Source organism: Agrilus planipennis, unplaced genomic scaffold, assembly GCF_000699045.2.
Source record: "Agrilus planipennis isolate EAB-ADULT unplaced genomic scaffold, Apla_2.0 scaffold535, whole genome shotgun sequence".
Lineage (NCBI taxonomy): Eukaryota > Metazoa > Arthropoda > Insecta > Coleoptera > Buprestidae > Agrilus > Agrilus planipennis.
In genome coordinates this window covers 2,824-18,611 of record NW_020439187.1, presented here as the reverse complement: position 1 = coordinate 18,611, position 15,788 = coordinate 2,824, and the positions used below count along the sequence as shown (strand labels likewise).

Here is a 15,788-nt window from a genome sequence, read left to right as displayed (position 1 = left end):
GGGGAATTACCGTCGCTGCTAGATTAAATAAAAAAAAAAAAAAACGAAGTTCTGTTGCTCGAGAGAATTTGCTCCGAAGTTTTCTTTCTTTATACGTAATCAAATTTTCTCAGTTTAGTGTCAATGCAGTAGAAGTCAGTTATTTCTGCATAATTTAAAACCTAAAAAATTATGGCGGAATAATAGTTACAATATAGTTGCAAATAGAGAATAGAATAGGGATGTGTAGATAAAATTTAAATTGTAGCATGTAAAGATATACGGCAGATTCGATGAGATTTCAAGGCCTATTACGTAAAGCTGTGTTGCAACAGACCTCTGTTACCCTTTCCGCAGTTGCGGAAGTTCCGCATACATTTTGACATCTGGTTCCGAATTTTTAAAACGGAAGCTATCGGAACTTAACAAAATCTTATTTTTAATCTTTCTAAAAATCAATATATCGGGACAATAAAACAAGTCGTAAAAATTTATTACTTTTATCTATTAGCGTTAATGCAGGATTAAAATCGGCAAATTTTTGTTAATAATAATATTGCTCCTTTGCAAATAACTTTATTATAATTTAAGGCCTAAATCTATTTCCTAGTATTTTGTATGTTGATACTTTCAAAATTTTGTTTTCTTATTAGTTTCCTAATTTAATCTAAAAACGCCCAGGGCTTTCAGCTCTCCTTTAGCCAGTTCTCCTAATAATTTCATTTCGAAAATACTAATTCAGTTATAGCGTTTATTTATTTTGTATATAGTGTTTGCTCGGTGGTGTAAATTTTAAGTTAAAAGTGCAATTTTGAAGTCAAAAATAAGTTCCATTTGGGATTATTTTGTTGATATGGACGATGCAAGTGCTAAAAGCAAAATTTGTAACAAAAAATTCGCGAAAAGGGTACATTAAAGTGTCACTTATAATCATTACACCTCCGCTTCCGCATCCGCATCCGCAAAAATTTACTATGTACTTCTGTTTACGCTTCTGTTTTCGTTATGACACTTCCGTTTCATCGCTAGTTTGGTACCACTTGAGTGCTACTGAGCAAGTGCTTCATTGGTGTAACATTGCAACGTAGTTGTTTCAGTGGACAATATGAAAACCTTAAATGACCTTTGTCTTAGTTACATTTAGAAAATAAACAATTTTACCTAGCCATCTTGAGTGGTTTACACATTTCTACTAGAACCTCAATCGGTAGTTATAGCTTGCAGTATATTCCAAGGCTTACGTCCGATCGGTTCCCTATCCCTGGTCTAAACTAACCTAATTTAACAAATAAATATGCAGGCCTTACGTTTTTCAATTACACAACGATTATTTATTATTAAATATTGTCGAATTTAAATGAGGTTTGATTAGCATGGGTAACACAGCAGGCTGTTATGGATAATTTAATAATTACTGTCGTCTTTAATTGAAGTGAAAAAATGTACGAGCACGAGTACTAATTGTGTGCCTACTTGCTGCCGGTGACACAGGTACGTACTTGGTTTAATAAAACATGTCCATTAAGGAGAATTTAGTGACGCGGCCGGAGCCACTGCATGTCAAGAAGACATTTTTCGAAGTCGGTAGCAACCGCAGCGGCGGCATATAAAATTCACTTCCCGTGTGCGCAAAATTATATGCTCACGTGTTCGAATTAATTTTCGACCAGTGTGTTACTTTTCGAATTTCGAATTAAAAAGCAAAACAGGACCCGTCCAAGCTTTTCTCTCCCGTTCCATTCTCACATCCGTTTCCGGGCGAGGCAACCAAGAAATTGACGGCAAGCTGCAAATTTCAAATAAGAAAAAAAAATAATAAATTCCACATACGATTTCTTAATTCTATCGACGTGTTCTACAACTACGGATTCGCAAATGTTGATAATAATAAATAATAACGCTTGTTATTGGCTGGTATTTGGTTTTAAAACCGTTAATGCTAATGAACAATGACGGCTAAGGCTGCTTATCCACGAGTCCGATTGGACTACCGCCGGAACGGTGACGGTTGAGTGACAAACATCGGTCACACACCTATATTTTATATCTACAGCCAGAACGCGATCTACAACGACTTGACACGATAGACTTATGACGGTCCGTCGATATTTTTTTTTTAACGGATGAAGTGGCTGAAGAAGATCCATGATAAGTGAAGAATTCATGACCGTATATAAAAGCACCCCTCCTTATTATTTACACAACAACTCGTCACTTTATGTCGACTTTACGGAATAAAAAATTCAATTTGACTGATCAACGTCGTTTGAGCGGATGTGGCTACTAGTTACGATCCGATGCGGATCAGACAGCTTTAATTAGTTTTCCAAAGGTCCGACCACAATTTAATCGAATTCGTGGACGACCGTCCTAAGTTTCAATATTAATAGGAATATCCATCTGGGGGAATCGCTCGTTTTATATTATTAGATATATGTTTAAAAAGGTGCCAGAAATGAAAAAGTCAAACCCTTAGATTTCTACTGTTTTTCTTTTACTGATGACCCAATATTTTGAATCTAGCTCTGATTGACTTGCAAAGATTTATTTTATATGAATGGGAATGTTTTAAGTCTTCTTTATAGTATACCTATCACAAGATTAAATAATTAATTGTCAAAATGTTAAGTCCAATAAGAATCCTTGTTATATTATTAACATTTAAAGCATGTTTCATCAAATCACATTTATGGTTAGGATTAATATAAGCTCCTTTTCGTAGATAATTGTATTAGATTTCATGTGGAGATTGGTTGTAGTTTTAAGAATAACATGTGGGGTGTTATTTACATAAAAGAAGCAATTGCGGGGATTGTAGGAGTCTAGCGTTTAGATCCCTAAGTATAAGGATCCGTCATCTGCGAAAAGGGTTAAAACTGAATGTTTTCTGACATGCAACGATTTTTAATGTGTTTTATGCACGCATGATTTTCTTAATCAAAGTAATCCTTATTTATTGGATTGTTGTTCTTGTTGTTCTTTTGAGCCTTAATTACAGAAGTTCGGACCAGTAAATTAACTAATGTCTGCCTGCGTTTCTATCCTGGCGACTCTTCAATTTTAAAATTGAAATAACCACTATTTTATTATGATCTTATCATGTAAAGTGCACGATTACTGCTTTTTACAGTTGATAGGTAATTGCCGCATTATAACGTTGATTACAAATATATTTTATTATTAATGCTTCTGAAACTCGTTCAGGTTTTAAACGTCTTTCTCAAATTAACATAAAGAAAAAGTTAATTTATAAAAAATAACACAGAACAAATTTGTCAAGAATGAGCCACTTTAAATACAATTTATTTTTATTGTATGTAATTAGTTCTAGTCGGGTAAATAAAGGATTGAACCTTAGAAATTTGGCAGTAAGCGAAATGCGGTTTTCTCCATCCTATTTGTGAGACCGTCTACAAACTTAAAAAAATCTTCAAAAAAGGCATCGATGCTTAAAAAAATGCAGTTTTATAAGTGAATTACAACTCGGTCAGCGAGCCTCAAAGCCTCCCAGTAACTAATTTCAATTGATTTTTAATGAATTTAAAACATAACTCCTGGAGACGACCTGTAGGTGTGAAGGTCGCCCAGGGCCCCGGTATCTCGGAGGCCGCCGCCAACTACATATTAGTGGTCAGCAACTCTCAAAACATCCCAGCAACTAATTTCAATTAATTTAAAACATAATTCCTAGAGACGACCTGCAGGTATGACGGTCGCCCTGGGCCCCGGGTATCTCGGAGGTTGTCATTGACTATATATTCTTGTTCAACAACCCTCAAAACCATCGAGTAACTAATTTCAATTGATTTTTAATAAATTCAAAATATAACTCCTGGTGACATGTATAACGGTCGCCCTGAGGCTCAGGTCGTCCCGATTGCATATTCGGGTTCATCGACCCTCAAAACCTTCGAGTAACTAATTTTAATTGATTTTTAATGAATTTAAAACATAACTCTTGATGAAGACGTGTATGACGGTCGTCCTGAGGCGCAGGCATCTCGGAGGTCGTCCCGATTGCATATTCGGGTTCATCGACCCTCAAAACCTCCGAGTAACTAATTTCAATTGATTTTTAATGAATTTAAAATATAACTCCTGGTGACATGTATAACGGTCGCCCTGAGGCTCAGGTCGTCCCGATTGCATATTCGGGTTCATCGACCCTCAAAACCTTCGAGTAACTAATTTTAATTGATTTTTAATGAATTTAAAACATAACTCTTGATGAAGACGTGTATGACGGTCGTCCTGAGGCCCAGGCATCTCGGAGGTCGTCCCGATTGCATATTCGGGTTCATCGACCCTCAAAACCTCCGAGTAACTAATTTCAATTGATTTTTAATGAATTCAAAATATAACTCCTGGTGACATGTATAACGGTCGCCCTGAGGCTCAGGTCGTCCCGATTGCATATTCGGGTTCATCGACCCTCAAAACCTTCGAGTAACTAATTTTAATTGATTTTTAATGAATTTAAAACATAACTCTTGATGAAGACGTGTATGACGGTCGTCCTGAGGCGCAGGCATCTCGGAGGTCGTCCCGATTGCATATTCGGGTTCATCGACCCTCAAAACCTCCGACTAACTAATTTCAATTGATTTTTAATGAATTTAAACATAACATAACTCCTGATGACGGTCGCCCTGGACCCCAGGTTATAAAGTTTGTAGACGGTCCCACAAATCGAATGCAATAAACCGAAAATCTCTATCTGACTTACTGCACAAAAATTCGAAGGTTTGGCCTAATTTTGTGCTTTATTTCCTCGACTTTTCTGAAAAAGGTCCGAATCGTGTGAAATTTTGTATTTATTAATTTGGAGCCTATTAATTAATTCTATTTAAAATAAAATTGTCATACCAAAGATGCAGCGGCACACAGCGACCCCTTCTAAAACAAAACAGTAGTTTAGACCGGAATTTTGGACATTTCTTTAATTAAAAATACTTGATGGTTATTGTTATTATTAGTTATAATTGTTATTAAGTTATTTTGCGTTCATTAAAAAACAACATATAATACGCTTTTGCGAATGCCATATATTTTTTTTGCATCTTTTTTTATTGCTTAATAAGCTTTTGCGCATACATAATCTGTTTGGACTTGATTTGCCATTATTTTAATAACTGAAATTTATCAGCGAAGTACCGATAGTTCCGGCATATTTCTTATCAAACCTTATGATTAAAATAATAATTAATGTAAGTTATAATCCATAAATGTTCGTTCATAATAGTTCTTAAAACTTGTCTATAAGTCACAGTAATGTGATAATTTATTGTATAAAAACGATAAAACTGAAACTCAAACAATATGAAATAATATTTAAAAAAAGCATTAAAATTAAATTAAAGCATAAATACTAATTAAACGTGTTTAAATAATTATAAATGTAATTAAGAAACGTTAATGAGAAGGTGGTGTGCCCCCATACAATATTATTTAATTTGATAGGAAAAAACGATTGATATTTCTTTACAAATATTACGGATCAGCAAAACCACACCAACAAAACCAAGATAAAGACTTAATTTTCAAGACCATCGGGTTAATTGGGTGGTGTCAATATATATTTTACGTATAATTTTATTTGATGTAAAAATCATTCTTTTTTTTTACTATGATTGGTTTTATCATTGTTCACCATTATTAAAAATATCAGGGAATCACGTTCACCCTGTAGACAAAATAAATGATCTATTTGTATTATTGAACGTGCAAATTTTTTTTAAGGGATAATAAGCACACCGCCTTCTTTCCAAACAAAAATTAAATTTAACCAAGGGTTAGTAAAAGGAAAATAATAAAAAAAACCTGTGTGTACATACATGGCTTACTTTTGAAGTATGCGTTCGCAAACTGGACTCGGTGGCGAAACCCTTTCCGCATATGTTGCAATGGAAGGGCCTGTTTTTCGCCCTTTCCACCTGCGCGTCGTGGTTGCGAAGGTGCTGCTGAAGATTCGATAGTTGAATAAAGGCCCGGCCGCAGTCTGGTAGATGGCACTTATACGGTCGTTCACCTGTACCAAAAAAAAAATTATTAATTTTCCTTGGATACATACATAGTAGAATATAGAATATATCTTGATAGGCGTAAGAAAGTTGAAGTCAAATGAATGGAGTTCCGCAAGGGACTAAAATCGGGCCGATACTGTTGACTAGTAACCTTGAAAAGCTGTAAATAGAATTCCACAATGTACAACGGATTGGACAGGCATTTTGTTAAGGAAAAGTGGCAGTGAGATTATTTAGGATTTAATATCAATACATACTTGTGTAGATATAAGTATTAATAGACTAAAATGGAGTTCCTCAAGGCCTTAGTGCAGGGCCAATATACTTAAAAATATGAGAAACGTTCTACTCTTTTTGTGTTTCTTTTGATTCTCGAACCCCTCGGAATGGTAACGTCTTAAATGACTTTTCGATTTGTTTTTTTAATAAAAGAAGAGTTTCCCTTCGCAATTTCGGTATCGAACTGGTTCCTCTTATATTAAAAATGTGAAAAGAAGTTCACGGCCAATTTGGATCGGATAATGGAAGTTTTAATTCGGCAAAATTCTTTCTTCCATTCGGCGACAGTTTTTTAATAAAGGAGTTATTAGTTTTATTGGACAGAATATCGACGGATTAAAACGGAGGGTGGCGTTGAGGATTTTCGCCGGGGCAAGACGCTGTCGGACTCGGATATTTCGAAAAAAAAATACCCAGGAATTTTTGCAATATTATCGGCTGTGATGAACATTCGACGAAAATAAAACGAACGTTTGACATACGATATTAAATAATTTTCTTCTTCTTACGTTATCTTAATATAAACATACATAATAATAATGCTGCTAAATAAACGGGACACTTTCTTGCTTGAAGATATACAAAAAGGATATTCACTTATTTGTAAAAACAGTTTTAGTGAAAATAAGATTATCTACAGCATATAACTATTTATAGGGTAACAAGTAAAGTATGACCTTTGTAACCGATGTTCCTTGAGTTATTGGGAGAGTATTCTATTTTTTCAGTCTTTTATTCCAGCTGAATCGTCTCTTTATATTAAAATGCATGCAACTAACTATACATCTGAATATAGACTTTTAGTTACGCCCTTCCATTTTTTACAATTGTTTATTTCCAACTGGAAATTCCTGATTATTAATTATAGATTCTATTTAATCAAAAGTATATCAAAGAAACCCTTACATCATTTGACAAAACTCTAGTCCTTTTTCTACTTTCGAAAAGTCATATATCTACACATTTGTCCGTGAATTACTGGTAGACAAATAGGCAAACAAATTTGTGACCAGAGAATAGAATAGAACAATATTATGTATATATACATATGACAAGGCAAGGGAAGAAAACGTAGGGAAAGAGCGAATATAAAAATAGGCGACGAAAAATTAGAAGAAGTGACTGATTTTAAGTATTTAGGAAGTCAGATAAGTCAGGAAGGATGGATTAATAGGGATATAAAGCAGAGGATAGCGCAGCGTCGAGTCGCCTTCAATAATAAGAAATCACTTTTATGCTCGCGAACGGTTAATTTAGAAATTTGAAGAATATTGTTAAAGGTGTATGCTTGGAGAGCGGTGCTGTACGGGTTCGAAATATAGACGGTGGGCGCGGCGAAAAAGAAAAGGTTAGAAGCGTTCGAAATGTGGTTTTACAGGCGAATGATGAGGATACTGTGGATAGAGAAGGTTAGAAATGAAGAGGTATTAGAAAGAATAGGAGAACAGAGGTCTCTATGGAAGTCAATAAGAAATAGGCGAGATAGGTTGTTAGGACACCTTCTCAGGCATGAAGGTCTAGTCAGAGACATTTTATAGGCAGAAACGGGAGTCAGGAAGAGTAGAAATAGATCTAGATTGGATTCCTGTTTGCAAATAGTTAAGGATGTGGGATATTCTAGTTTTAGCGAAATGCGAAGATTAGCTCAGGATAGGAAAGAGTGGAGATGCGTGTCCAACCAGTCTTAGGACTGGCGACCTTATGATGATGATATATTTTCCTTTAAACCAGACTTAGTGAGCCACATCATTAAAACCAAAACGCCTTACGTCAGATATGGTATATACAATTTCTTGATTAAAATCCCCTAGCACTTCGTCGTTTATTTAATATTCATGTAAGTACATGTGTTTTGTTAGCGTTTAACTGTGAGTATTATAATTATTTGTTTTTATCGAATAAAGGAAGTAATTTATCCACCCTTTAGATGTCAGCGTTCGTCGTGTGCATACGTACGTATCTACCTACATTCATGCGTGTAGATACGCGATAATACGGTCACACGTCGATGTGAGTATGTAAATAAATAATTAATTCGTGGCTCCGTTTAACATCGGCCGTTCTTCCGCGATGAGAGTGACTTTTTTGTGGCCCTTTTTTTCGTCCACGGTAATAATAACACATCAGGTACCGTACGCATATGGTCAAGTAAATCAAGCCGAAAATTGAACCGCGAGGGTGCAAACGGAACGGGTTACGACGATCGAAAGAATCAACCGGGCCGTGGCGGTAGCATCTGCTTTCCTCCTGCTGGTCTGGTCTCAGTTCACCAGGTCACTGTGACTCCACACCGACATTAGCGTGGTATCGTCATTATTATTGTTGTTGTTGTGGGTCGTCGAATAAAATGCGAGCATCGAAGTAAAAATTGAACGGGGTTATCGGCCTTCACGACCTACATCGAATGCTTAAATTAGTTTTTATTGTCGTATCATCACCGTTCCATTTTATTTATTAAATAGACCACTGGCGACGATTTTGTGCAGTGGAGACAATATCAATAGGCATCTACTAAAATATCATGGAGTTTATTAACCAAGCTGAACTGGTGCTGACCTGTATTAAGGAGTATTGCATTACAAGCTACATATAATAGAAGATGTGCTTTCGGTTAAACCTGATTTCAGGATAAACTAGTTTTGTGTAAGTTTAGGTTGGTCTGGTTTGAAATTTAAATACTAATTAGGTCTAGGAAAACCCAGATTATCCTTAAATATTGTTTGACTGGTAACTAGGACTAGGCGAAACTGCTTCATAATATTGCTCTTCATATAAACTGGTTTGGTCTAGGCAAAACTAGTTTATCTTTAAATAAGGCTTGTCTGGTAACGGATTTAGAACAGACCCATTGGGACTAGGTGAAATTGGTTCACATTATCGCTCTTTGGATAAACCGGTTTATCCTGAAATATTGTTTGGCAGGTAACAGATTCAGGACAAACTAGTTTGGACTAGTCTAAACTGGTTCATAATATTACTGTTAGGATAAACTGGTTTGACCTAGACAATACTAGTTTATCTTGAAGTAGGATTTGACTGGTAACGGATTTAGAACAAACCCATTTGGACTAGGCGAAATTGGTTCACATTATCGCTCTTTGGGTAAACCGGTTTATCCTGATAAATTTTTTGACCGGTGACAGATTCAGGACAATCCAGTTTGGATTAGTCTAAACTGGTGCATAATATTGCTCTTCGAATAAACTGATTTGACCTAGGCAAAACTAGTTTATCTTGAAACATGTTTTAACTGGTAACGGATTTAGAACAAACCCATTTGGACTAGGGGAAATTGGTTCACATTATCGCTCTTAGGATAAACAGGTTTATCCTGAAATATTGTTTGACCGGTAACAGATTCAGGACAAACCAGTTCGGACTAGGCAAAATTGGTTCATAATATTACTGTTAGGATAAACTGATTTGACCTAGACAATACTAGTTTATCTTGAAGTAGGATTTGATAGGTAACGGATTTAGAACAAAACCCATTTGGACTAGGTGAAGTTGGTTCACATTATCGCTTTATCCTGGAATATTGTTGGACCGGTAACAGATTGAAGACAATCCATTTCGGATTGGGGAAACTGGTTCATTATATTGTTCTTTGGATGGACTGGTTTGACCTACGTAAAACTAGTTTATCCTAAACTCGGGTTTGATCTTAAACGTTTTAAATAAGTAAAAGTTAGTATTTTCGACACTTGTGTTCGTTTAGCTATTCAGTATATATAAGGAACAGTACGTTGTTCGTAGGTCATATAGTTACGCACAGAGAGACAGATAGATACATAGATATAGAGAAAAGCGTAGTTACTATCGAAGTCTTGGTGGATTGTGAACACTCTGTTGTGCACGATTTTGGTTGCGTCTAAAGAAGGAAAAAGGGCTTGACCAGGCCGATGGCTAAAGCGATATCTCGACTTTATTATTGTGGCACTTGCTTTTGCCTTTTCAGCGGGGCCCATACGGCACTGGGCACTCCTCTTTAGATAATTCTTTAGCGGCCGCATGTTACTCCAACCGACTACATATAGAAAGGTGTAGTATCATTATTAAACGATTGTATGTGAACCTATTTTATTAAACAACTTATAGCACATGTTCTATTATTCATACTGCTTCATGTTATCATGGGCAAATAAAGTGGGACATATGCAGCATACAGAGTTAGTTATGACTTATGTACATCCTACCCTACTAACAGAGCCACAATTTTTAACTAAAGGGGAGGTTTTAAAGGCTGCAAATATCCACTTCTATAAACCATGCATAAAATTACTAGCCGAACACTCTCCATTTAGTTTGTTGATTATTTATCTGAGAATTATTTAAATAGCGAGCATAATTGTAATCGAAAATAAAATGTAAGAAGTGAGTCAAGGTGGTGAGGCGGGTGACCGCCTTCAGTTTGAGAGCTCAATAAGGAAGAGATAGGATGGTAGAACACCTTTGGAGACATGAAGGACTAATTAGAGACAAAATCAGAAGCACGAAGAGTTAGAAATGTTTAATGTTCTATTTTAGACATAGGATAAGAAAGAGTGGAGGTGCGTGTCCAACCAATTTAGTAAGTTCGAATTAATCAGAATCATCTTCTATGAACAAAATTGAAAAAAGTTTAGTCAACTTTGACCTTTCTCCAAAATCAATTTGCAGTACGTTGAATTTACTATCAGTCCCACTTGTTGCGGTCACTTTTTAAATTCGATTGCATAACAAAACAAGTAAGTATTGCGTCGTTTTGTGCAAGGCGATGCCGTTCGATTTCGCGTAAACTAAAAGTCGAGGCTGAAGCGTATGATAAATGTTCGAAATTTGCCCGTTTCTGTTAACGTGTGGAGTCCGTACAACACCGTCGTTGTTCCGCGCATTGTTGGCGTTGACTTGGCGGACAGTCGGCGAAAGAACGTCCAGCTACACGTCCTCCTCGTTCAGGTGGAAATTCAAGAACCACTTTCTCTTCCCGCACCATGCTTAAGCAATAACAACAACAGCAATATCTATTTAATTTAATTCAGTTCAGTTGCAATTACAATTACTTCAAACCATCTTCAGACATACGGATATTCAATTATGTACTGATGATATTCAATTATGTACCTGTACCTTCTATAGAGTATAGTACGACAATTTTTTGCTTTTTTGATCCTAGGAACAATTAAGTGTGGAAAAGTATATGTCTTATCTTGAAGCAAGCCATTGGATTTCTGTTTTCTATCTTAATAACCTTTGTTCTTGTTCAACTACAGAATCCTTGATCTGAGCAAATCCTTCACCACAAAAGCTCAAAATATTAGGACTACAGTCCTTTCCTTGTTCAACTACAGAATCCTTGATCTGAGCAAATCCTTCATCATAAAAGCTCAAAATATTAGGACCAAAGTCCTTTCTTACGTTGCTCCTTGATGCCCTTCCTTACTTTAGTCCTTAAATTACAATTACGTATAAGAACTTCGAATTATTATCAATTTTTTCGAAAAGTAATTAAAAGTTCAAAGCTCCATGTGCTTGAATCACTTTGACAGGGCTTGAAACCTTCTGAAATACAAATTATAAAGTACTTTTATAAGGTAGTTCGTCAACCAATCCTTGAACACTAGTAGAAAGGACTAGAAGCACATTTTCAAGCACAAATTGCTGGCTTTCGGTACTTAGCTCTGATCTAGTACCTACTTATATTACTTTCAAAGTTTTAGAAACGTACAGAAAACAAATTTTAAAAGTAAATCTCATAAAAACTAAAAATCAGGTAATCGGACTTTTAATTACGAATAGGGTAAAACTGGGCATATTAGTAAGTATTTCTATTTGACTACTCCCACCCTGAAAGCAACGCTTTTTTGAACGAAAATTTATTATAACTTCGTGCGATTGCCTGACCGTTGCCTCTACGTCAAGTGCACATGTGTGTAAGAGTGTATAGGAAGACGTTGTCGTAACCGGCATATGTTTGTCGGAGAGGACAATGTTGTTGCGTGAGCGTATACACGTGTTTTTTTTTATCTGTTTTCGTTGAATTTTTTCTGTATACGCGCGGAGCAGCAACCCTTTCTTACTTACGAAATTTATATCCCTCGTGAAGAACACATTGTGCACCATTTACATACGCGGCCTGCTTCGATCCAACTCGGAATTTATTCGTTTCCTTTTAAATATTTATGGTTGAAATGAAAGTAGGAAAATCTAGAGTGCGAGTTCTCTTGCAGCCCACCGATTGGCTCTTTTTCTGTTACGAATTAACATTTCATTTTATCTATCATTGCCAAACATGTTAGATATTTTGGCGACCTAATTAGGTACCAGAAAGAAAACCGACGCCCCGAATTGATACAAAGCGTTCGAAATGTGATGTTACAGGCGAATGATGAGGATAGAGAAGGTTAGAAATGAGGAGCTATTAGAAATATTAGGAGAACAAAGGACTCTATGGAAGTCGATAAGAAATAGGCGACATAGAGGTTGGCAGGACACTTTCTCAGGATAGTTAGATTCATATTAGAAGTAGAGAAATTACAGAAGGTACTGTGCCGCCCTGCTATTATACAAAATTTAAATTAGGACTTTTGAAGATTAATAGGTACTGTACTTAACAGTAAAAACTGCATCAAATGTAACCAGTGGTTTTAGAATAGTATTATGCCATAGCTGAAGGTTTATCAATAGGTAAAAATGTAGGTTTAAGTTTAAACAACATCTGTTTATTACCTACACAAGTAAATACGTACTTTTAAACATTTTAAATGGTTTTTTAACTTTATGACAATTTCGAGTGGTCAGGCTCAAGGTGTAAAACATTTAAAACATTGTTAAAATTGATTCATTTAGATAATTTAAATTATAATGTTATTAAAAATGGTTTACAAGCGTCTGACTAAACAATCGACAAATGTTGTTAAGTAAATTTATTATCAGAAAAAGAATGAAAAAGTAGTAGTGTGCGACGTGAAATCGACTACAACATAATACTAAAACTTCCAAATGGTCAATTTCAGTTGTGCTTGTGTATGGGCTCTTGTAAGTCACTAACACTATCTGTGATTAATGTTTACACGGTACCCAAATGTTGTGGATTCATTCACCCCAATAATGCATCTCTTAAATTAAATAATTGTATATATGAACTCATGGTAACTGCTGCAAAGGGCAGGTTCATTGTAAGTACTATTCAAATTGCATATGTTATATAGAATCACGAACAATAATTTCTAACAGTTAGACATCCAGGAAAATATTACAATTGGTTATTATTGAAAGTGTAGAGAAAATTAAAGCTAAATAGTCTAAAAGCCCTTTGAGACAGGTTTTATTAGGTATATCAAAAGAAATCTTGCTGGTTAAAAATATATAACTTATAAAAACACTAAAACATATGGAACAGTAACAAAATCCAACTCTAAAACTTCAGAATTTTGGATTTCGTTACACAGTAGGTTGATAGTTCTAGTTTAGAATGAAACTTTATTTTCGTAATTCTAAGAAAATTTCCATTGGATTTTTGAACAAAAAGTGATTTTATTAAACTTTCTCCAGACGGTGTAAGTTTATAAATGTGACCTTATTTGTGTCTATAATAAATTTATTTAGTCGCGATTCCGATTAAAATTCGAAGCCGACCAGAAGAAAGAATCGTGACCTCAAACGGTCGTTTTTCGAGCGATTGTAATTAAAAATGATTAATAACGTTCTATACAGGTGGCGGGCCAAAGATTAAAGGGTTATTTTTTTTGGTGGGGTCGATTGCTTTCTAATTTTCATTGTGCGACGTGTCAGACGTCGATTGTGGCCATTAAAAATTCGGAACAAAACCTTTTTATTCATGTCTAGGCGACCTCAGACATCGACTAAAGGGATCATTGTAACGTTTTGTAATTCTTTAATAACTGGTAAACCCGACTTTTATTTGAAGCCGTTCCGTGGCTACGAAGCTTCCTGACTTTTTGACAACCATTGTAAGGTGAAAAATGAAGCTCGATGCGCCTCATCGTAAGTGCGTGCCACAGAAAGCCACGACGAAACATACAAAGATAAGTAAATAAAAAAAAAACAAACGCAGAATGTTATTTCATCAGAAACATCCTAAGAATTGTCTAAAAAAATGAAATAAACAATGATTTGGATTACGTATCTATGCACTGTCCTCAATCGATGAACAGTGGCGACCGCTGAGACCAGAGCCACCACGCTCGGACTAATCACATACTCGCTTCGTTGGGATTGATTAGATAAGGTTTTTTGCTGTTGTGCAAACCTTCTAAATCGTTCTTTTTTAAATTTATGATTTTGATTCGTTAATCAAAAAACAAAAGGTTAAAGGCAATCGAAATGTGGTGTTACAGATTGATGATACAATAGAGAAGGTTAAGAATGAAAAACTATTAGAAAGAATAGGAGAACAGATGACTCAATGGAAGTCAATAAGAAATAGGCGAGATAGGTTGGTAGGACACCTTCTCAGACATGATGAGCTACTCAGAAACAGGAGTTACGAGGAATAGAGATAGATCTAGATTAGGTTACTGTTCACAAGTAGTTAAGGATGTAGTTGTTCGGAAAGTCATTTCGTTTTTTTTTTTGTGGAAATGAAAGACAGTTTCCGTATAATAAACAAATACTTTATTAAATTATATATTGACCGTTCTGGTCCAACACCTTTTGCCATCTTTCTGGTAGTAGCATAATTCCACGCTCATAAAATTTTTGGTCTTTGCTGGCAAAAAACTGATCGAGGAGGTTTTTGACCTCCTCATTTGAGGTGAAGGTTTTACCGTCTAAAAAATTTTGGAGTGACCGGAACAAATAATAATCCGATGGTGCCAGGTCTGGAGAATATGGTGGGTGTAGCATTGTATCCCATTCAAGCTGTAAAAGCTTTTGGCGAGTGACCAAACTTGTGTGAGGTCTCGCGTTGTCTTGGTGAAACACTACACCTTTCCTGTTGATTAGTTCTGACCTTTTCTGTTGAAGTGCATCATTCAGTTTGTCCAGCTGATGACAGTAGACTTCCGAATTAATCGTTGTGTTATCCGGTAAAAGCTCAAAAAAAACGATTCCTTTAAAATCCCACCAAACAGACAGCATCACCTTTTTTTGGTGAATATCGGCTTTGGAAATGGTTTGAGCCGGTTCATCTTTTTTGCTCCATGACCTCTTGCGTTTGACGTTGTTGTATACAACCCATTTTTCGTCCCCAGTGATGATGCGCTTCAAAAACGGATCATTTTCGTGACGTTTGAGAAGCGAATCGCAGACGTCAATGCGGCGACACAGATTTCTCTCTGTGAGAACATGGGGAACCCATACATCGAGCTTCGAGGATAATCCCAGGCCTTTCAAGTGGTCATAAACTGTTGAATTTGATAAATTTAACCTCAATCCGATCTCACGTGTTGTTATTCGCCGGTTCACATCAACTAATGCCTTTATCGCGTCTTTATCAGCTTCAACCGGCCTTCCCGAACGTGGTGCATCTTCGACATCAAAATTGCCGGATCGAAATTTAGCGAA

At 35.9% G+C, this 15,788-nt stretch overlaps 1 protein-coding gene across 3 annotated transcripts; it reads right to left on the bottom strand.

Moving 5' to 3' along the window:
• Positions 1-1,599: 1,599 nt before the first annotated feature.
• On the bottom strand, positions 1,600-6,181 carry LOC112903908 (zinc finger protein 358-like). 3 transcript variants are annotated; one of them, XM_025978056.1, is made up of 3 exons: positions 5,823-6,181; positions 4,846-4,875; positions 1,600-1,765 (listed from the first exon to the last, which is right to left on the bottom strand). In XM_025978056.1, exons 1-3 carry the CDS (start codon positions 6,045-6,047, stop codon positions 1,673-1,675), a joined length of 348 nt encoding a protein of 115 aa, XP_025833841.1. In that variant the 5' UTR covers positions 6,048-6,181; the 3' UTR covers positions 1,600-1,672. The 3 variants fall into 3 exon arrangements, with proteins under 3 accessions (XP_025833841.1, XP_025833840.1, XP_025833839.1); XM_025978055.1 differs by having other exon boundaries at positions 1,604-1,765; positions 4,846-4,872; positions 5,814-6,176; XM_025978054.1 differs by having other exon boundaries at positions 1,610-1,765; positions 5,814-6,062.
• Positions 6,182-15,788: the final 9,607 nt, after the last annotated feature.

Excerpts from the sequence above, each read along its gene's own strand:
- LOC112903908 (XM_025978054.1), bottom strand. The coding sequence starts at position 6,047 with ATGTATCCAAGGAAAATTAATAATTTTTTTTTTGGTACAGGTGAACGA. Across the intron at positions 4,876-5,813 it reads ATACTTCAAAAGTAAGCCAT|AAGGGGTCGCTGTGTGCCGC; the intron begins GTATGTACACAC and ends GTTTTGTTTTAG. Across the intron at positions 1,766-4,845 it reads TGTGTGCCGCTGCATCTTTG|CTTGCCGTCAATTTCTTGGT; the intron begins GTATGACAATTT and ends TGAAATTTGCAG.